The following is a 23,561-nucleotide window of genomic DNA, read 5'->3' on the forward strand; positions in this document are numbered from 1 at the left end:
GAACATCTCACTTGGTAATGTCACTTGGAGCAAATTTAAGAAGGGATCTTTATTTTGACAGTCACTTTCATGTCTTGACTTCTCTTGTGATCACACAATAAAAAGAACACTTCTAAGCTACATGTTCAACATTTTCTGCAGAATTGTTTCAGTAATGTCTAACTGATATTATTACAAGGTTGAAATACCAATATAGCTTTGTAAATCTCAATGGATGTATCAATATACAAAAGATGTCAGTGCTAAGGGTTAGAGAACAGAAGGCCAGGTTCAATTACACAACCAGAATCCTATGTATCCAGTGCCAAAGCTTATACTTATATGCTTGTTGGCAGTGAAAATGTTATAAATGCCATGATCTTAGTAAATCTGTATATCAGGTACCATCAGCTCACATTGACTGGGATCTCAATATACAAGGACAATGGTACTGTGGGAGGTGATGGGGCTTTAATAAGCAAGGAGTAGCTAAACATACTTAGGCACAGGTGGAATTGTATTAAAGACTGTGAAAGCTTTTTGGTGTCAACCCTGAAGTTGGGCAAACTGTGACCATTTTCTTTTGATAGTCTTCTCTAGGGAGGTTTCTCTTCTCACAGCTGCAGGGCTGACACAGCCTGGAGCGAAGAGGACGGGGGGGGGGGGGGGGGGTTGTAGATGATAGCTGGGGTATTGTAGCCTGGGAATCAAGGATGTTGGTGTTCGAAAGATGGAGACTGAGGTCATCTAGCAATTGGGCTACATGCTGATTGGACCATGTGATACTCTGGGAGGGGGGAAGTGACAAAGTTTTACTTTTAATTAGGTGAAAATCCAGTGGGGACTTAGAGCCAGTTTTCCACCAGGAATGTTGCCAAATTGGTATGTCCCAATAAAATGTTCTTTGAGGAATTTATCTCTCGCAGAGTTGTTTTTGAATGGGATGTATTACTTGGAACCCTGACATTTGGATCCTGTTCATTCTTTGCCTTACCTGCCACTCCAAAAGGCCTTCTTATGCCTTGAGTATATTTTTTGGTGTTAGTATCTTTGAGATCCATTTTTCCAAACCGTACAATTTGACAGATCAAATAAATTCGGTCTCTTCCAAGATCTTTGTTTCCAAGATCCTGATATAAATAACAGCAAAATTCAGTTGAAGACTGACAGTTAAAAAAAGTATGACATCTAAACATCAACATTTTCTGGGCTAAAACTGGTGTAATAATATAACAACAACAATAGAAAAATATTGTTTCAGCACCACCTGATTTAAACAACATGAATGAAATAGAAACTGCAGGAAATGAAAAATAGAAATAGAAAAGAAATAAAAAATAAGAATATAGTAAAGAAAATAAAAAATAAAGAAAAGATTTCCTCCTTCAGAACAGAATGGACAAGTTTATTACTTTCACTTAACATATAACAAATGATCTCTTCTTTTCATATCCCATCTCTTATTTATAAACAAATCCTTAAAGACTCATTTTTCTATTCTGATGAGGAAAAAAATTGATTAAGGGTTACCACAGATAATAATGTATCTATTTTAACTTTGATCAAACAAACCAGCTTTATATTCCCTCCTTTTAAGAATCTTGAACTTTATTTTTTTTTTCAAATAACGTCCTTGAACTTGATTTCTTTTAATTTTTTTTTGTCCCTTCTCACAAAATTCTTCAAAGCTTTAACAAGACTTTTTAGGAATATATAGGAAAATTATTCAGGTAACTCTTTTACATTATTTGTGTATCTATTTTTATTATTAAGACATCATCCAGTTTTGTTTGTTTGTCCAGTGGAGCATCTTTTTCTATATTATTCTTGTAGCCTATCATTTTTAAATCCACACAGTCTCAGTCTTGTCCCAATAAAATTTGTTGCTCTTCCATAACTTCTTTATGGAAGAATAGAGATACAGTAGACATTCTTAAAATTAACTTCTGGGTTCAAAAATATTTTACTTGGTTCTATATTAATAAGTCAAATTTAAATGCTCTTCTCTTTTACTTGTTATCTTTAGTTCTTTCTGGTTCTTTGTAGTGTCCAACCTTCAAAATATTATTCTATCATGTGTTGTTAAAAAAATTCAAAACAAAATTATTTTACCCTTACAATTAGTTTGAAAATCTTATTTCCAATCCATCTGAACTTTTAATTCATTTTTTTAACTTTCCCAAGCCAAAGTTCTAATCTCTCTTTTGCTGTTTATTCCAAAGAAATAATATTTTTAGTTTTTAAACTTGCACTTAATTTTTTCCCCCTCCATGCTAGAAACAACTATCTGGAGCACTTGTGGACCATCTCTGGTTCTCTTCCTTTTTCTGGGGAACTGCAAATTGCTGATCCATCAGTAGCTCTTCTTTTAGTGTAGTCAATCAGCAAATTCCTGATGTACTCAGTTCTGCTTTTAGTGGAGTTGTCTTCAGTTTGGCATTTCTTCCCCAGAAGTTCTCAGGTAATTAGAATATAATTTATATGTTTCACTGACTTACTGACTTAGTCATCTGTTGTACTTAGCATAACATCTGTGTACAATATGATAATTTTTCTTGTACCACAATATTAATGTTTCTCAAATATAGCTAGATAAAAGCCATAACCATATGGATCAGTTATTTCAAGATGACAACTACCATCTATCCTCAGTGTTTCAGGATTATGTCAGTCTAGCCAAACGCTAGATTTAACCTTATGGCCAAGGCCTCAGTTGCATGGAAATGTTTGTCCCCGATATAATTTATTTGAAAAAGTTAGTTTCTATTCAAAAAACTGAAAACAAAATCCTTTGTAAAAATAAGTTATTTTTTTTTATCTATCATACAATCCTATTGCTTTTTTAACCATGGTTAGTTACATCAGATACAATAGCTGAGTTTGTACAAGTCAAAAACACATAATGCCTTTCTATTATATGCAAAGTTAGCCATAGAAAGAGAATGAACAAAGTGAAGTCACTTAGCAGAATTCTGCTAATTCTGTTTCCTATGTACAGATGAGAAATACTTGATTCTGCAAGTTTTCCAGAAAATGTACAGGTAGTATGGGTGGTTGGAGTGAAAGAATTATGGTTTTTTTTTAAAAAAAAAAACAAACTACTCACAGTGAAAACCACTTTCAGATTGTTGAAATTGTCAACTTCTTTGACAAAACCTTTGCTCCCCCATCTCACCAAATAATTTTCACTGTGGAAAAATAAACATTATATAAACTCAGATTATCACAATGAAATAGCACTGTATAAGATATTGAGAAGCAATTTTAAATTATATTAAGTGCATCATTGAAAATTCTGCCAACTAAGTTTCAAACTTCAATTCCTGCAACTTCAGTCATTATGCTTGGCTAAACCTAGAGCAATGGGGAAAGCCTGAGACAATAGTTAATAATTATGTAAAGGTACAAGCAGCTCCATTAATCTATTAAAATAGTTCAGGCTTTGATGCAAACCTGGGCTACCTATAAATCATTCTGATGTCTTACCAAATGATTCATTAATATAAATATGTCTGTTCATAACAGACATGTATTAAATATGTATGTTTAATTTCAACACATCCTAAATTCATCCAAACCACAAGAGATTGTCATAATCCATACATTTATAATCTCACACACACATTTAAGTTTCTTAGGAAAATGAATACTGTGCATCAGTGAAAAAAACTGGCATACCTTATCACTGTATGCTTATGGGGATCATAGAGGGACATGAAAAGTTCAGCATCTTCTCCTATTTTGCAGACAAAATTTCTTACAAAGACATAAAGGCTGTGAGTGGGGGATGAAGTATTTCGACAGAAAGTTCCGTATATAGGCTCATCTTTTGACTGAGAACCAACAACAAATAAGAGAAAGAGATGTTATTAGAAAAACAGCAAAAGAACTTGATAAACAGATTTGCATTTTTTTTTAAAAAAATGTTATGTATGTTAATGCTACATCACATCTTTGTGATCAGGAACATTTAAGCCACAACATTTATCACACTTTTCCCAACTTTTCCTGTCCAGTTGTGCTGAAATATAATTCCCATAATGTTTGGTCATTTAAAATACCTGAGATGCAATATTAAGTAACCTGCTGTAAATATCTACAAAGTCCTCTCTACTTTTGAAATTAAACATCTTTGTATATGTAAAAGGCAGGCTTTCCCAAACTATGATGTATATCTCTCTTTGGGGAGGTACAGAGTCCAGGGGAACTGTGAAAGACTTTACCATTATCAAATTATTACAATAAATTCACATTTCCCAAAATATTACGTTCACCTGAATAACCTAGTGGTGATGCTTTTTATTTTTTATAAATTTATCAAATATATATATATATTTCATTGTATTGTTTTCATTGTTCATTTATGTTCATTTTGTTTTGTTTTTTAAAAAATAGTGGAGCCATGTACATAAAAGTTGTGATAGCAAAAAAGGAAACTCTGGTATAAACTCTTCTTCTCCATCCCTACTTTGTAGTGTAGATCTTGGTCATGCAATAGTTATGACATGCTGCCATTATAACTTTTTATGTGCTACTGATTTTTAAATGATATGTAACATTATTTGCTGGTTATAAGCAAATTCAGCATTAATTTTCAGGGAAATCGGACACTTCACAAAGGACAGATACTTTTTTCCACTCAGCCAGAAATTAGATCAAGGAGATCTCACCCCCCTCCCCGCAAAAAAAAGGTCTGTTCAAGAAATAGTGCGCTTAAACATATGCCCCGGAAGACCAGGTTACCTGAAGACAGTCTGGCATTGCTCACTATGCACAACTATTAAATCCATCATGATAACCTTAGGAACCTGGTGCTTCAATAGGAACACAGAATAACGGAGTTGTATCTACAAACATCAAGAAAAACTACTTTGCTAGCATAGGATGTAGTATAAATTAGTAGCTTTTAGAAAATCTGAATTGGTGCGCTGCTCACTTTCCTCATACAAACATTGTTTGATTTAAAGCTTATAGACATGGATAATAAGGAAGGTCTTGTCCTCCCTTCTAAATTTAATCTCCCTTCCCCATTTTTTTACAAAGATTCACCAATGCACATTATTTTAAAAGGCCAGGTAAGGTATATCTAATGTTTTTAAACAGCTTGCTACAGGCCTTTTGGTTTGCAACAATATGTGTGTCAATTGGAAGTGTAAATTATGTTATTGATTTATTCATGGATTGAAATCAGCATTTTAAAAAGGTGGGAATTCAGAATAAATACTTGGTGTAAGGAGATATTTTTAATATGCATACTAAATCAGGCAGGAGAAGTGATTGCTAAGCTGCTCCTGATGCTTTTACAGATTAATTCTTCATGGGAACAAACAAGCAAAGCTCTATTTGAAAGTAGAAAGATGGAATGCAAACCCTGTACCGTTTCTTCTTTAATTCTTTCTGTGACTTTTTTTGTAGCTTCTGTATGTGCGTGGAAGAGACTGATAACACTGGTTTTGTCAGGATCCAAAATATTGCCATCTTCATCTCTAACAATCAGGTCCAGCTCTAGAATCCTGTAGATATAAGTGGAAAGTTCATCTGCAACATTAAAGGCCCTCCTTCAGTTTCAAATGGACATCAAATACATATACAAATAGTTTAACGTTTCATTTCAAGTTGTTTGAAATCTCGTTGTTTGTTTATCTTTGAGGTGTGATTTAAAAATTAAGACATTCACACAAAACCAAACACCATGTCTGAGGCATAGCAAAAAGTTCGGGTTAACAGATCATATAATACTCATGAGGATACAGTCTCCTTTGAAAACACAATCTGCATAACGGTGGATGGCACCCTGAATGAACCATGAATATAATTAACATCCATGATCCACCCATGATTTTGCAATGAAAGAAACAATTTTTGAGAAGTCTAAGTAATTGTAGCTTGCAAAGATGAAATGCAGAACTTTCAATCCTTTATGCTGAGTCACAAATTAGCCAATCCCATTTTGTTTGGGTGAATCCAACCAACGTTTTTACTTATGATGCAATGTGTCATGGAAACTCCAAAACTAGATGGATAAATCTTTCTCTTCCTACTTCTGTGGAGTTACTATTTGCATCTGAAGAGAAGCTACACCTTGTGCCTATAGGTGTTTCCCTTGAAATTAAGACAAAACAAGACAAAACAGTCAATAATCTAGCCTGTTTTCCTTCAAATTCTCCTCTATCTCCAAACAACTATTTTTATTAAGATATTAATTTTTGACTGGCATCACTCTGACATGATTAAGGGACAGCATGTTGAGAGTCCAGATGATATTTCTTTGCCTTTACCTTAGCTTTGTTTATACTCTTCCCTTTGCACCTGAACATGTGGAATGTGGACATGATAGATGCTCTGTAAGGGACAAGGTATAAGAAGAACTGCTGCAAAGACCTAGGCTAGAAGGATACTATGTGTGACTGCATGAGTTCTCCTTGCTGCTGAGCCATTGAAGTCTTGCCGGGAGTTCCTAGCAGCTGATGGAGTTGTGAGCTTGTTCTTTTTGATCAAGGTTTTTTCTTTTCTTTTCTATATTGCATTAACTGTTTCCATTTGGTGAAGTAGAATCATACTTTCATTCTCTGGAATCCTTTAAAAATCTGCTGGTACTTTGTGTATCTTCCTACTTTTCATATGACTTATACTGCTTCAAACATTTTTCATCTGTTAAACCCTAAACAACGCTTAAACAATTTCTGATATACGGAAATCTGAAATAGTAGATGTAAAAAAAACCCTGCATTTTGCAAAAGCCACTTTAAAAAAATGCCCTAAAATATTTTTTTGAAAATTCATTCCACGTTTGCCTAATAAATGAAGAATATTTGTGTGTTTTCTGATTATTTTGTTTGTTTGTTTGTTTAGAGGAAATGCAAATTAAAAATCTAAGATCCCTTTTAGAAACATCCAAACCCAAGGACTTCCTTTTGCTGCTCATCTTGATAAGCTTTGTATATGAAATATTTATCAGCCGTATTGTCTTTTTCTCCATGGTTGTTTAGGAATGCAGTCTAACAGAATGCATATTACACCCCACACGCAATTTGTGACTTTGGGTGGTAAAGAAATAACAAAGAAGTAAAAGAAAATCAAGATCCAAAAAAGCCAAAACGGTAAGGAGAAGGGGACGTTGTAACGTATAAGCACCATAAAATCATGAAATCAGTTTTTCTGCTAAGCACTTTGATAACTCTTTTTAAGCAACTTGTCTTAGAAGAAAATAATGGTGTGCAATATAGAGCAGACAGCAGCAAATATCTCATCTTAGACAAACTAAGTAGAGTTGCTTAGTATATTTATTTATTTATTTATTTATTTATTTATTTATTTATTTATTTATTTATTTATTTATTTAATTTTTATACCGCCCCCTCTCCCAAAGGACTCGGGGCGGTGAACAGCCAAAATTAAAAAACATACAATATAAACATTAAAATACTATAAAAACAAAATTAAAAACCCCTTACCCATAAAATTCAACAATTAGAAGATTTTTAACCCAGCCTGGCTTGCTGAAATAAAAAAGTCTTCAGAGCCCGGTGGAAGGTACGGAGGTCTGGGATCAGTCATATCCCTGGGGGTAGCTCATTCCAGAGGGTGGGTGCCCCCACAGAGAAGGCTCTTCCCAGGGGGGTCACCAGCCGACATTGCCTGACCGACGGCACCCTGAGGAGGCCCTCTCTGTGGGAGCATATTGGCCGGTGGGAGGTTATCAGTGGCAGAAGGTGGTCTCGTAAATAACCGGGCCCTAAGCCATGGAGTGCTTTGAAGATGAGGACCAATACCTTAAAGCGCACCCGGAAGACCACTGGAAGCCAATGCAGCTCGCGCAGGAGAGGTGTCACGTGGGAGCGTCATGTCGCCCCCATAAGTACCCGTGCGGCTGCATTCTGCACCAGTTGGAGCCTCTGAGTGCTCCTCAAGGGGAGCCCCATGTAGAGAGCATTGCAGTAGTCCAGGCGGGAAGTAACGAGGGCATGAGTGACCGTGCATAAGGAGTCCCAATCCAGAAAGGGGCGCAACTGGCATATCAGGCGAACCTGATAGAAAGCCCCCCTGGCCACAGCCGTCATATGCTCTTCTAAAGACAGCCGTGCATCCAGGAGGACACCCAAGTTATGCGCCCTCTCCGTGGGGGCCAATGTCTCGCCCCCAATAGTCAGCAATGGCACCAGCTGACTATATCGGGACACCGGCAACCACAGCCACTCAGTCTTGGAGGGGTTGAGTCAGAGCCTATTCCTCCCCATCCAGACCTGCACGGCCTCCAGGCACTGGGACATCACTTCAAGGGCATCGTTGGGGTGGTCTGATATGATTAGTAGAATACTAGAAAATCCAAAAATTAGACCAGAATTGGAAACTGGGAAAAAAAATTCTAGAAGAAGACAATGACAAATGACTTTTGTGTCTTTGTGAAGAAAAGTACACAAACGGGTCAATAAGGTCATCAGGAATTAAGTTTTACCTGAGGGAGACCCTTTTTTTCTTTTAAATGCCTCTGACGATCCTAGCTGAGTTGCCTGATTGGCAGAGGCTTTGCCGATCAGGCAACTCAGCTGGGATCGTCAGAGCCTTTTGAAAGCAGTTTTTTACAATCTCTTCACCGAAGAGGTTGTAGAAAAAATGGTTTTAAAAGTTAAAAAAAAAAATTGGCCACGCCCACCCAGTCACATTACCCCTCCCACCAAGCCACCCCCACAGAATCGGTAGTAACAAATTTTAGATTTCACCACTGGTTTCCACCCATTGCTTCTTGTCCTGGGCTTTGGAGAATAGCTCAACTCCCTCCTTTCTATGGCAACCCTGAGATATTAGAACACTACTATCATGTCACCCCAGTCCTTCTTTTCATTAAATTAGACCTACCCAATTCCAGCAACCGTTCTTTATATCAAGTCCCCTAATCATCTTTGTTGCTCTTCTCTGCACTTTTTCTAGAGTCTCAACAGCTTTTTTACATCATGGCAACCAAAACTGGATGCAGTATTCCAAGTGTGGCCTTACCAAGGCATTATAAAGTGGTATTAACAATTCATGTTAACTTGATTCTATTCCTCTATTAATGCAGCCTAGAACCGTGTTAGCTTTTTTGGCAGCTGCAGCACACTGCTGGCTCATATTTAAGTGATTGTCTACTAGGACTCCCTCTCACAGGTCCTACTATTGAGCCTGTGCATATAATGTATTTTATTATAGCATCCTTAAAAGCAAGGTTAGGGTTAGCAAAACTAAGGCATCTCAGCTTGCAATATGCCCAAGGCAATTCCCTTTCTAAAATACATTGATTGCAACATCAGAACTTACTTGTTGCCATAATCAATTTTGGAAGTGACCTTTTGTTTCAGTTCTTTCAGTTCATCTTTGGGCAATGTCCCTGAGAGGAGCTGTGATCTCCACTCCATTAACTCGCACATCATCTTTTTTACCTGCTGGAAGTGTTCTTTCTTGTTTGCCTGAAAGAGAAAACAATTTCAGCTTATTTAAGATTTCAATTGCTGTTTGTCACTGTGGTTAAGCAACCCCACTATGACAGCAGAATCAGTATATTTTCTCTAAGTGGAAGTGATCCTATTTTCCCCTATCTACAAAAACCCTGGAGATCAAAAATATAATAGATACTTAAAACACAACCTTCAGTTTAGGTTGAAAGTGCTTAGTGCTTTATTGTGACTGAAGGTAGCGTGGACCAATGCAAAACAGAGGTAAGACCACAAGCATGATCACACAAAAGAAAAAGCTGGCATAAACCAAAACTCAGCACTCCAGCAGAAGGATTATTGTTTTCTGAACATGACATAGGAAACTACCTCTCTAGGCATTTTAGAATATCCTTCCTTTCACAGCAATGGCATTTTTTTCCTAATTAAAAAAATTGTTTGCATGCCTCCAGCTCTACTACAGAAAAAATGAAGCAACTGCTCTAAGCTGTGACAGGTTTCCAATAATTCCTTCTGATCCACCTGGCTCTTCTGCTTCCTTGGAGATCTACTATAAAGCTAGTCCCGGGCTTTTTAAATTAATCTACTACCTCTCGAACCTTTTGTTGAAGTATAATCAATTACCAATCTGGTTACTTGTGTTGAGGAAACAGAAGGGATTGCCAAAATGTTCCGGACCCTTTCAGAATGAGTTCAAAAGATATCGTATTTTTTGTAGTATAAGACACACTGGAGTATAAGACACACCTTAGTTTTTGAGGAAGAAAATAGGAAAAAAATTCTGCCTACCAGGAATTCATCTGGCTAGCGTCCTTAGTCTGGTCAGCTTCAGCACATTAGTTCACCGGTTTTGAGCGTGTGCATGCATGCACACTTTTTATCCCCTGGTTGGGGATAAAAAACAGTTTCTAAGGCACAGCTGATTGTCGGAGGGAGCAGCAAAGGCACAGCTGATTGTCGGAGAAAAACAGGCAAAGCGTGGAAGATTGCTTCACTCGCTAGCGCCTCATTAGGGCTGAAAAAAAGCTTCGAAAAAGCTACATTCGGAATATAAGACGCATCCAAATTTTCAGCCTCTTTTGGGGGAGGGGGAGTGTGTCTTATACTCTTAAAAATACGGTATATTCTAGTGGTGTTTTTGCTTTGCAGCTTAACTGTGGTTTACTCTGACCTATTCTCATTGCTCTCATCCATATATTGAACATAGCAAATACACTAGCAGTTTTCTTCCTTTTTAAAATGGCCTTTCCTTTATCCAAAATAAACTTTGTACTGGTGTGATCTTTGGGGTGCACAAAATTCATTTTCTTTAAATTGGACAGGTTATGTAGTGCATTAAAAAATAAGACAGTCAGCTGTTTAGAAATAATATAAGAGCAGTTTTTCTGCATAAGCAAAGCCATAGGTGCTAAATCACCCAGAGCTTTCACTTTCTCCTAGCAGTGCATTTGTGCATGGTGCATTAAAGATCATTCAAAGGTTGAAATCACATAACGCTCAAAAGTGGAATTACACAACAGCCTCTTAAATAATTGAAGCTAAATCTTGCAATGAAGGGATTTCTTCTTTACCAGCACTTTCAGAGCAGTTATATATTCATAAAATTAAATGCAAAATACATTGCCTTGGTGGATAACTATGTCTACTGACGTGGCACTTAATGCAACTAAAGCTTCTTCCTGGGCAGTCATAAAATTTCCCTGCAAGAATGGAAGAATAACTCACCACATACAATTGTTTCCAAATGTTACCCCATTCCCATAACGTGCTGGTAACCTCTTGTACCAATGGAATCTCAGCAGGTATTACATTTTCTGCATTTCTGAGCCAAAGGACAAATACTGTGTTATAATACAATTTAACATTATACATGTGATTAGCAACCCAAGTGGAAAACCAGAAATGGAACTGTCTGCTATGAATGCTGGGTCCATAGCTAAACATATCACAGATAGATATTTGAGATAGACTCTGATTTGACTCTCAGACAGGCTCCTCTGGTCCTCATTCTATACTAGATGTTCCATACATCTCATGAATATTTACTGCTGAGAAGTAACAGAAGGAGATGAAAGAATGAAATCAGAAAAGATGTTGAAGAGTTAGGTGTTGCTTAAATGAAAGCATTGTAATTCTGGACTACTGATTAGCTATTCCTAACTACAAGATTTTCAAATACCTTCTCATGATTTTTGGACTTCCAAACACAGTCAGGATGGACCATGTCTGCCAAACATGGTCAAATGACTGTCTACTAATTAATGTTCTGCAAACATAAGCACCATTCACACAATAAGCTAAGCTATAAAACATGGTTTAAAAACAACACTGGGTAAGACAATACTAATCAAATCCCTTTACATCTTAGCAAGTTGTATGAACCAAGCCATCACATTAGGTAAAAATGTGCTGCCTGCAGTTTGGCAGTTTGATTCTCACTGGCTCAAGGTTGACTCAGCCTTCCATCTTTCCGAGGTCAGTAAAATGAAGACCCAGATTGTTGGGGGCAACATGCTGACTCTGTAAACAGTTTAGAGAGGGCTGTAAAGCACTGTGAAGTGGTATATAAGTCTAAAAGCTATTGCTGTTGCTATTCATATACTTTCTTTTAAAGCAGCTTTAAAAGAAAATATAACTTTGTCACTACTTTTTATCAAATTCCCTAAAGTATTACTGTTCATGATTGTTGAGATCTGATCCCAAATTGTATATTGAATTGAGTTAAACCAGAATGGAACGAGAAGGGACATTTGGTTTAGTTTGGTTACAATATGTTCTTCCTTCTTGAGATGTGCTTCTAATATACCATGTTCTTATTTTTCCAAAATAAGTTAAGATATCTAGCAAATGTATGTTATCTATAATACCTTTTCTTCTCAGCAGCAATTTCTTTGATGTGGATAAAAGATTTTGGAAATATTCCCTGTTGGAATTGAAGGGAAAAACACAGCTGTTATATTTCCGAAAATATATCTTCCTTGAACAGTGGAAAAGTCAACGCTATGCAAGTAGACGTTTAGAAGCCAACTTTGGTGAAGCTATGATACTTTAGTAATTGAACTACAAGATTGAATTAAATTATTATTATAATGTTCCATACTTTTCCAGGTTTACAAAAGAGCACTACCCACTGAGCACTGCCCATGCCACTGATCTTTGATTATGCCTGGCCAAGTGATATAGCAGTCCTTCCTCAACAATACATGCTGAAAGTCCAAAATGCATTCTTTAATTTTTCCTCTTGAAAAAATCAAGGATGTAACAAGAGGTATGTCTGTCAATGATAGTAAATAATATTAGATAATGAATCTCTTTTACTAAGTCAAAGAGCCTGTTATAGTATAATGTAAATGGACTTGGGTCTGAAGCAAGTCTACTCTTTTCAGCCTTTGATATCTAACATCCAAAACTGATCTTAGAAAGATTGTTGATGTTATGCAGAGTAATTTAGCTTAAGTAAAGTTCTTTGCCTTCCTTTATTCTTTCCTAGTCATTTGAGAACCATGTATGAAAGCCATGTTTGAGTTTGAGAGCCATGTATTTAGATACAGCATATAATATTTCCAATCAATATATTTCTTGTGATCAGGAGTCAATCCTAAAACCTGAACTTCATTCAAATCCTGATTTAATATCTTGATGGGCAAAGGCATAAAGAGTTCCTAAATTAATGTTAATGTTGATTAAAATGAATTAAATATTGTTAATATTGAAAAACGTAAACTCCCTGGAAGAAAGCTAAAGATAATAAGTAAAATAAATAAATTGCTTATTTAAATATTGCCCAGTCAAAACGCATGAAGATGTATGAATGGATTACGCATGTAATCCTGTACATGCCTACATTGGATCAAATCAGTGGGGTTTGTTTTAGAGTATATAAATATACAATACAGAGTATATAATTTTTTTCTATACAGTAAATAATTGTCTCCTTAATATTTGCCTGTGTACAAAAGGGGGTGCAACACTAATATTTCAGTAATAACAATGATGGTAATAACAGGATAAACTCACCTCAGTTTCTTTATGTCTAACCAAGTGTCCCCTGTACCAATCTATAATTCAAAACAGAACCATATCATTGTATTAGATTGTGTCCTCTCAACACAGTTTCTGCTATATAACGGTTATTCTACAAGCACTACATGGGACTAAGTGTCATTGAAAACAGCAATTCCCACAATATAGTTGAGAAAAAAGCTAGCCTTTCTGTTAAAATACTTGATGATTCCTCCTTGCTATGGTTGCAAATTCCTTTCCTTCCTTCCTTCCTTCCTTCCTTCCTTCCTTCCTTCCTTCCTTCCTTCCTTCATTGATTCAGCCACTCATATCACTAATGCAGTTCTACGTGTCTAACAGGAATACAATATAAATACATGCATATTTTAACAAATTAAAATTAAATACACCCTAAAGGATTTTGATAGATTAAAAATTATGATAGGTGAAGATAAGGAGGCAAGGGCGGATGGTAATATTGATTATTGATTATCAATTATATATAATTGGCAGAAATTGGAGTATATATAGTATATTGTAAATATGGAAAAAATAAGATGTATGAAGTTTGACTCGGTCAATACTCTGTTCAGAAATTATGTATTTTATGTTTGTGTGTCTGAAAAAAAAATTAAAAAATTGTTTTTTTAAAAAAAAAATTAAATACACCCTTCCTAATTGATTAACTGATCAACACAAAGTGGCTTCCAAAAACAACTACATATTTTTTGGAGTATAAGACACACTTCCCCCCTCCCCAAAAGAGGCTGAAAATTTGGGTACGTCTTATACTCTGAATATAGCTTTTTCTAAGCTTTTTTTCAGCCCTAATGAGGCACTAGTGAGTGAAGCCATCTTCCGCAGGCTTTGCCTGCATCCTCTGACTCTCAGCTGTGTTTTAGAAGCTTTTTTTTAGCCCTAACGAGATGCTAGCGATTGAAGCGATCTCCGTGCTTTGCCTGCTTTTCTCATTGCTGCTCCCTCTCAGCTGTGCTTTAGAAGCTGTTTTTTATCCCCAAGCAGGGGATAAAAAGTGTCCACGCAAGCTCAAAACCAGCGAACTAGTGTGTTGAAGCTGACCAAGGACTCTAGCCAGATGAATACCTGCTAGGCAGATTTTTTTCCCCCTATTTTCCTCCCCAAAAACTAAGCTGCAACTTATACTCCGGTGTGTCTTATACTCTGAAAAATAAGGTATAAACCAATAGCATGGCTTGATTCCGTGGTGGGTTTCTACCAGTTTGCCCCGGTTCAGGCGAACCAGTAGTGGGGGTGGCAGGAGGCTCTGCCTAACCAACCCGGATGTCATCACGGACGCTCTGCGCATGCACAGAAGGTTCTGCGCATGCACAGAAGCACCACGCATGAGCAAAGCAAGCACGCACACACACATGTTCACGGTTCTGAACTGGTAGCGAAGGTAAGTGAAACCCACTACTGGCTTGATTGTTCCTGTGACCCTGATGCCTATTAAAAAAAAACAGCAGTCAGGCCAGAACCACAGGCAATACTGTATGGTTTTCCAGGGGCAGGGGCACCTACAGAAAAGAACCATTTCCTAGGTCCCATTCAATGGCAATCCCTAATAGATGAACTGAAGAATGTGCCTTTGGTCCAGCCTACGTGATGAATAGATACAATGGGATCAAAACTGTCCTTCAAATATTCTGGTTCCATACTACATACAGCTTTCTTAGTAATAAATAGCACCTTGAATTGCACCAAGAAACAAACTGGAAGGCAGTGTAGCTTGCAGAGCAAACAAGTAACATGGAAAAAGCAAAATGTACCCATGATTGCCTACGGCACTGCACTGTGGATCAATTGCATGGTTTAACTTGTACATTTTCCCTAACATTCCTTTCCTAGAAAAGTTGCAGGAAAATGATATAGATTGCAGTGATCTATAGCTACATCCAAACCTGGCTTGTATGACTACCCTGAATTTAAATGAGTAGTAATTCTCCAAGATTGGATGTCATATTTCAGGGTTGTTGAAAACCAGAAATAAAGGTTAGATTTTACCTCTGGCATTCAAAAGAATTCAATAACCAGCACAGATTCATGTTTGTGGAAACCATGTTTCCCAGTTATCCTTCAACTGGACTGTTGCATTTATCCATATGGGCAAATGTGTAATCGGGAGTCAAACAACTATTCTATATTAGCATTGTAATCTCCTGACTAATGTAACAACACCATATGCAAATAATAATCATGCTAATTTTGTTTGGTTTTTGCTTTTTTAAAGCAAGGAAAAATCATTTTTATGTTTTCCAAGTATATGGATACTAAATTGTACTTGCTCCAAACCTATTGAAGTTCATAGAGAGTTATAATCCAAAAATACTGGTAAATGTTTCATGGAGCTTCCAAAAATTCCTATATTCCTGAGTCCAAAAGCTGGAAATTCTGGGAGTTGCAAACCAGCACATCTGGACAGTGTCCAGTTGCAGAATGCTGATATGTGATTTCTTGACACATAAAATGATCAAAAGAACTTCAAAGCGGAATCAAATAAAAAGCTACGCAATCCTGCATCTTTTCCCTTTCCCCAACCCACACGGATAGCCAGATGCCTAGCAGAAGCACCGATGGAACATTTGAAGACAGTAACTCATTCTCTCTCTTTCTCTGTCTCTCCTCCACTAGTAATGAGAAGCTTGGTATTGCTGATCTTAGATGTTCTGATCCATCAATATCTTTCTCACTATTTACTGATAGCCCTGGCTTCCCTGACTCTTCTTACCTTCCAAAGAGATTTAAGTTTGCAGTGGTGGCTGCAATTCATGAATGTCAATTCCATTGTTCACCTATCTGCTGCAAGCATCTTTATTTATAGCTGACTTGAATTCCTACTGTTCGGTTTCACAGGAAGAAGGGAAAGAAAACTTCCCTTCTAAACATTTACAAACTATGAAATTTCTAAAGCTTCTGCCATAGTTTCTTTATGTCCCTATCCCAAAAATAACACACTTGATGTGCATTGATAATAAGTTTCATGTATAATGGAGAACTTAAACTCATCTGAGATAAGGGGTTAAGGTAAAAATGTTATTTTTTCTGTAGTTTACATTTTTTTGCTTTTTCTCTGATTAAAATAAAAGCTCCCTGAATTTCAAAAGAAAACATTGGAAAAACTACAAGCCAGAAAAATCAATTTGAAAACCTAGTATTTTACAGATTTATCAGCATTGTATTTGAGATCTCTGCAATAATTAAATTATGTGGCAGAATTTGAGATAATTCACATTTGGTATGAATATATTTGCAAAATGCCCAATGCTGTGTATAGACCATTGTTGTCTCCGATTATGGCTTTTCAACTCAAAAAGATTTTTATTTTCAAATGTCACGAGTTTGCTTTTTGTACTACTATTTTACCTATTTATAATAAAATATTTGCAAAAATGTAGATTAAAAAAATAAAATAAAATAAAAGTTCCCAAGTCTACTTGAATGTGCCACTCAAGAGGTACCATAGCATCCTTTTCATATGCTTGTTTGCCTCCTAGTATTGTTAGATTGGACTATAATTTAGCAGAAGGAGAGAACTTTGGTTTGACTATTGTTTTTGGGAGAAATAAGCTAAGAAGACATCATGGACAGCAGCCAGGAAAAAGGAGATCAACCGAAGTGCAGCCATGTCATAGCACAGTTTCATCTCTGCTTTTGGAAAGCAGAGTTCCCTCAGTTACAGTTTAATGCCCTCCACCCATATATGTCCATGTGTTTATGTGGAAGAAAGCCAAGGACAAGCACTTACGTAGTTCTCAAAGTCACTAAGCTACAGCCTCCCAGTTGGTCCCTGGCTATATGGTTACAATGAGGAGCATTAATAATTGATATCTGAAATTGTTCAAGTATTAATGACTAACATTATAAGTTAAGACGTTGTAGTGTAGCTGAAAATAATTGCAGCCCTCAGCCCTCATTCAACCTGGTTCTCAGCATCCGTTCTTTGTATTTTCCTAATTTTGACCCTGAGGCTCATATGCACGTTTATCACAATAGAGACGAAATCATGAAAAAACTTCTGCCATAGGTGAAGCCTGTCAAGATTTTGGATAAGATAGGAAAGGAATACTAAATTAGAACAGGTTGAAATAATTTCTGTAGTAGATGAGACAATGCTCTGTTTCCATAAATAAAAATCAGCACTCTTCTCCAGCCTATATCGCTTACAGTACATACAGGCAAGAGATAGAGAGACGCAGGTAAAATACAGGTATAGTAATGTTGCCTGTGGACAGTCATTTTTTATTTTTAGTAATGTTGCCTGTGGACAGTCATTTTGCACTTATTAAGGTATCTAATCCTTTGTAAGAATTTAATTTTCTAATGATTTAGATCAATGCTGCAATTCAAGAGAGACCTCTTCTGGTAAAAAATAGATAAGCCACTTTATTCTATCTATCTATCTATCTATCTATCTATCTATCTATCTATCTATCTATCTATCATCTATATATATGCTGTACTATTTTGATAATTTTCAATAGCAACACTGTTCTAGAACTTTTCTTTTGAATTCTAATTCTGAATGTGCAATTATCACAATGTAACACTACAGTTATGTAATATGAAAGTTCAGATTTGTAATTACAATATAACATTACACTTGTGTAAATGAAAGTTCGGATTGCTTGCGGTGGTTTTCACAAGGCAAAGGTGAGTCGGATGTTTTGTGAGGGCCAGGTGAGTTGTGAGTCTTCCCGGGCCCCAGCAGCTTTGCTTGTACAATGATTTTCTCAGGGCTGTTGAGTTTTGCTTATACCAGTAAGCTGGATGGGTGGCTGAGACGTCTTAATTTTAAACAGTTGCTAAATGATTGGTCATAAGTCAAAAATTACCTGTAAGTTATATTCTTCACCACAGACTTTGGGATATTAGCTGGACTTCACCTGAATAGTGTCCACCCTACTCATAATCCTTTGAGAGTGACATATATATTTGTAATTCCAAGCAATCTCCATTAAATAGTTCTTATATGAATTAGCTTTACTTATACTCCACATTCAAAAAGTCATACCACAATTTTAGCTTAAAAAATAGCGAGACCATGTTAAGTCACTTCACATGTACAGTACTTAACAACAAGAAAGTCATGGCTTGAGGAGAAAAAGTCATGTCATCTTATATACAACCCCAAACTCAAGTTAATGAAGCAAAAGTGTAACAATATGAAAAGTACTGTATATTTTTCATTTTTACCTTCATGGTCTTCCGATATATGAACCACATCCCCAATCTGTAGTGATATCTGGGGCACTTGGGTAGCTTTGAAATTGTATATTGCTGTGAAAAAAAGAACATAATGTCATTAAACAACTTTATATTTTGAATGGATTATGTTCAGATGCAGCATTCAGTGTAATATTATGAAAAAGAGCTTGAATAAACCATAGGCTTTCTTGCACCACCAGTACCTCTTCTCTGAATTAATTGTAAGAAAGAGTTTTCAAGATCTCACTTCTCTTCTCAAACCCTTTAGTTGTTTTCATCCAACTGAGAATTGTGATTAGTATTAGCTAATCACTTTGGGCAGGAATAGACAAACTGTGTCTGACATATGCTGCTAAGAACTCTCCATGATCATGCCCTCAAAGTGAGCAGAAGTTCAATAACTTTTAGCAACCCTTTCCCCCTAATGCTTGAAGAGGTCAGTGAGTAAACCTCCAACCTTGGAGCCTTGGTAGCGCAGCAGACTAAAGCACTGTTAAGTAACACCAGCTGCCTGCAATTACTGCAAGTTCAAATCTCACCAGGCTCAAGGTTAACTCAGCCTTCCATCCTTTCGAGGTAGGTAAAATGAGGACCCAGATTATGGGGGCAATAAGCTGACTTTGTATAAATATACAAAAAGTATGAAGTATACAAAAGTATACAAAAAGTACAATGCTTAACACATTGTAAGCCGCCCTGAGTCTCCAGAGAAGGGCGACATATAAATCAATTAAAAAAAAAAAAAGTTTGCCTCTGGAGATTTTATTATCACACTAGCCAGATTCTCTGCAGCTCTGCAGGATAAATCATCATGGCCTCCACCACCATTTTCACCTTATGAAAAACGAAGAAAAAATAAACTCTCGCATCTGATGAGAGAAATAAATATGCCTTGAATTTTGGTGAATGATGGGATGATTTTGGATTTGGGCATAACAGTAATTACTCTCAGCTTCCCATGGAAGGGGAAAAACCCTATTTCCTGACCACAGAGCAGAGAGAAAAAAAGTCCTCTGAAACTTGTGACACTGGTATGAAATCCTAGTGTATGGAATGAAACAGACCAATGAAAAATAAAATGATTTGAAAGTTGCTTTGATTTTCAGTCAAATTATGTCAACTCCATATCAAAAGGAACCAAAGCTGCATGAAAAAGTTTGATTCACAAGCCACGATTATTTGGTTGTACTGTAGTTTGGAAAGCTGCATCCGAACATAAGAAATACACGTGCTAAGTGGGAAATACAAATACAAGAGTATTGGTGCTCCGAACGATATAATTAAAGAGCTGTATGTTTAGGCACTCTTGTGCTATTTAGGGAATAAAATCTGCACTTAGACGATGAAAAATGTGTCATGAGAATTCAGGGATCCAACTTTCATTAACAAAAGTGTTTTCAGCTAGTACAAAACAATTTAGGTGATGTACTATGTTTGGGGCATAGCTGTACCACTTGTGAAACAATTCCTCCACGAGTTCTATTAAGCCAGCCAAGGGCAAAAACAAGAATTAGATTTGTTACCAAGTGTAAATTGGGCTTTTGGTCTGAAATAAATGTATTTGTGCTGCGTTCTCCAAAAGAATCCAGACTCTTGAATCCTAAGCACATATTAAATGGTTGTTCCAAATTCTTCTCTTTACCACCTATTTCATTTAAAATTTGTCTTGGCATTCTTTCCAGCATGCTAGCCAATGTGCATAGAAAGCAGTTTCAAGAGATAGCCAAGACAATTCAATGGCAATAATTACCTTGTAACAACAATTAAGGCCATCATGTTAGTACATTTTGTTCTCAGATTTGACTCTCTTTGTTAATCAGCTTCCCAACCAAAACACATATTGCAACAAGCTGTTTCCTACAGCACAATGGAAATAATTTGCACTATTTTTACATTAAAATACTAAATGTTCAATGATCAGGAAGTTTTTAAAGGAGACGTTTATTTCACTGTTGCCTTGACTTATTCACAATATTACAAATCTGTTTCCAGATAACATCATCTTCCATTTTTAAAAATCTTCCTATATCTTTTTTTTAGTTTCTTTTTTTAAAAAGAAAATTAACTGTTAGAGAGGAAAAGACAGCCTGCTTGCTACTAATCAGTAGCATTAATTACTGAATAAATTAAAAGCCATGCCAGCACCCAATCAATTATAAGGTCAATAACACCCTAAAAGCCTAAAGATAGTTTGGGGGTTGTTTGCATTATATTTACATTACATATTATATTATTGCAGGAAGGAGATAATATGTTTCATATCATCAAGAGCTTCAAGAGCCACAAAGATGACACTATCAACATCCAGGATGGGGACAAAAGTCTTAAAAGTACTTGTGGGGGCAAATTAGGATGAAAAATCATACCACTGAAAATCAGCAGCACAGTGGTTTATAGTTTCAGTTGGAATGACTGCACAGGGTCCATTTCTAGTGTATATTTCTATTTCTCTTTTACTACGGCTAGCAAACCTGGGCTGCAAACATCCAGACAACCATAAATCAGCCAGCCAAGAATTAATTCTTTGCCTCTCTTTGCTGCCATCTAGACATTGTGCTTTTTAAAGAGGCAACTGGACTTTCTGGTTTTTCTTTGAAGACATTTCGCTTTTCACCCAAGAAGCTTCTTCAGAGCTGAAGACAAGCTGAGACTGGCAGAGGGCTAACTGCTCAGGCTGCTGGAGTGGACATGGAGGAGACTGGAGGATCCATCGAGGAGGGAATGTCAGGGTTGGCTGGCTCACTGTGGCTCGGTCCACCTGGCGTGCTTGTCCCAGACTTTCAAGGCTCATCCGGTCAAACCTCTCCAGCAGATTTTCCAAGGTTTGGCTGTAAAACACCATCTGGTGTCTCCAGTCCCCAGACTCATCCAGCTCCAAAAGTTCCCTTGTCCTACACTGAAGAATGGTGGCCATCGGCTCCCTTGTTGAAGTCACAGGGAAGTTTCTCGCCAGCCCCTGGACTGAGCACCAATGTCTGAAGTCTTCCTTGGCTTGGTACCAGTCCCCAGTGGTTGGCCATTCTGCACAGACCCTTGGCTGGGTTTCCACTTGAAAAGCGATTTCTGCCACTGCAGTCACCATTTGCTGGCTTTTCATGGGGGCCTGCAAGCTCTACATGGGGGCAACACTGACTCCTGTGACCTCCACTTCTTTTTTCTCCCTCTCTGCTATCTTCCCTGAGTCTTTACTGTTCTCTTGGTAGATCGGATGAGCAATCAGGGCTCAGGACACCGGAGAGCTCCAGTTGAACTGGAGAGCTTTTAGGAGAGTCAGTTTAATGTCAACGTTCCAAATAATGCTCCCTTAGAAAGCAGAACTCCAAGGCAGGTAAATTCCTCAAAGAACAAATTTATTGGATACATCATATTGGCATAACTAGTGAAAACTGACTCTAAAAATTCCTGGGATTTTCACCCAGTTAAAAAAGAAAGTTTTCCCCTTTCCCCAAGTCATCAGTCACATGGTCCAATAGAAGTGCTGGCCAGTTGCTTGGTTACTTCGCTCCTTCTCTCCCAGCCACCTGTTGGAATGATCTTGGTTCCCACAGGAAAACCTTTTGTTTTTTGACTGCAAAACCCCAGTTAACCATTTCTCTCCCCCTCCCATCTAGTGGCAACCCTGAAGCTTCAAAGATGGCCCCAGCCAGGTTCGCTTTAGGGTTGACAATAATATTAATTTATTACAAACATAGAATTCAGTCTGCCAACCAGTGTTGAAGTCTGTCTCATTCTTAACCTTGCACTCATTTTATTTCATGTATTTCTTTTCCATTTTTGTTCTTAAAGAAAACAATTCCATGAAGAAGATGTGAGGAAATAAATGTAGATTCTACCCTGTAGTCACAGCATTGGTTTTGCTTGTGCCAGGAAGAAAACAGTATAGAACTTAATATTCAGTATTTAGCAATTTTGCCTTAATAGAATAATTCTTTGTTTGCTGATGGTACCTTAGGAAAGGGCTTTAGCGTGATGACATCCAAACAACTGACAAAGGAAGTGGTTTTGCCGCCTTGATGTTTTTTGAACAAGTGGAAACTTACAGCTAAGTTCTGCCACGTCATTTGATACTATGAATCTGATTCTTTAAAAAAAAGGAAAGAGATTCAGTCTGTTTGAACACTGTGAATTCCTATGTATGAATTCAGGAGGCCAAATGAAAAAAAAAAAATTTAAAAATCTTTATCAGTGAATGTTTTCTTTGTGCTTACATAATTCCAAACTTTTTCCCTTTTTTTTAAACAAGTGGAACAGAGCTTTTTTAAACCAATAAATTTATGTATTAACCTAAGATTATATAGGTAGTCCTTGACTTAAAACAGTTCACTTAGTGACAGTTCAAAGATATAACGGCACTGAAAAAGTGACTTATGACTGTTTTTCACACTGAAGACCATTGCAGCATTCCCATGGTCACGTGATCAAAATTCAAAAGCTTGGCAACTGACTCATATTTATGGCAGTTGCAGTGTCCTGAGGTCATGTGATCACCTTCTGCAGCCTACTGACAAGCAAAGTCAATGGGGAAACCAGATTCATTTAGCAACCGTGTTACTAACTTGATAACTGCAGTGATTCACTTAACAACTGTGGCAAGAAAGGTCATAAAGTGAAGCAAAATTCACTTAACAAATGACTCATTTAGCAACAGAAATTTTGGGCTCAATTGTGGATGTAAGTCAAGGATTATCTGTGTAAATTATCAAGAGTATTACTGTAAATGAATGACCAAGACACTTGATTATGTGTTCTCAAGACTCCAGAGCACAGAATGTGTCCTTACTTGATTTATTTTGGAAGAAGAGACAAGTGTAGATATGGTAGTTTATTTTCAGTTGTAAAAGTTGTGCATAAAAGATGCTGACTAAATATTGCACTACCTTACATTTGACTTGCAGAAAGAAATTCCTGCATCTCCAGATAGTAGTA

The 23,561-nt window shown here is 36.9% G+C and overlaps 1 protein-coding gene across 1 annotated transcript in view; it reads right to left on the bottom strand.

Moving 5' to 3' along the window:
* DOCK2 (dedicator of cytokinesis 2) overlaps nt 1-23,561 on the bottom strand; it is a 314,912-nt gene that overhangs the window by 285,084 nt on the left and 6,267 nt on the right. Inside the window, exons 2-10 of the mRNA XM_070934070.1 lie at nt 18,624-18,707; nt 13,425-13,465; nt 12,275-12,330; nt 11,133-11,229; nt 9,274-9,422; nt 5,357-5,492; nt 3,658-3,812; nt 3,086-3,167; nt 974-1,109 (exon numbers count right to left, since the gene is read on the bottom strand). Of these exons, the coding sequence (XP_070790171.1) occupies nt 974-1,109; nt 3,086-3,167; nt 3,658-3,812; nt 5,357-5,492; nt 9,274-9,422; nt 11,133-11,229; nt 12,275-12,330; nt 13,425-13,465; nt 18,624-18,707 (936 nt within the window). The remainder of the gene's footprint in view (nt 1-973; nt 1,110-3,085; nt 3,168-3,657; nt 3,813-5,356; nt 5,493-9,273; nt 9,423-11,132; nt 11,230-12,274; nt 12,331-13,424; nt 13,466-18,623; nt 18,708-23,561) is intronic.

Source organism: Pituophis catenifer, unplaced genomic scaffold (assembly GCF_029215685.1).
Source record: "Pituophis catenifer annectens isolate HBS135680 unplaced genomic scaffold, rPitCat1.0.hap2 SCAF_2, whole genome shotgun sequence".
Lineage (NCBI taxonomy): Eukaryota > Metazoa > Chordata > Lepidosauria > Squamata > Colubridae > Pituophis > Pituophis catenifer.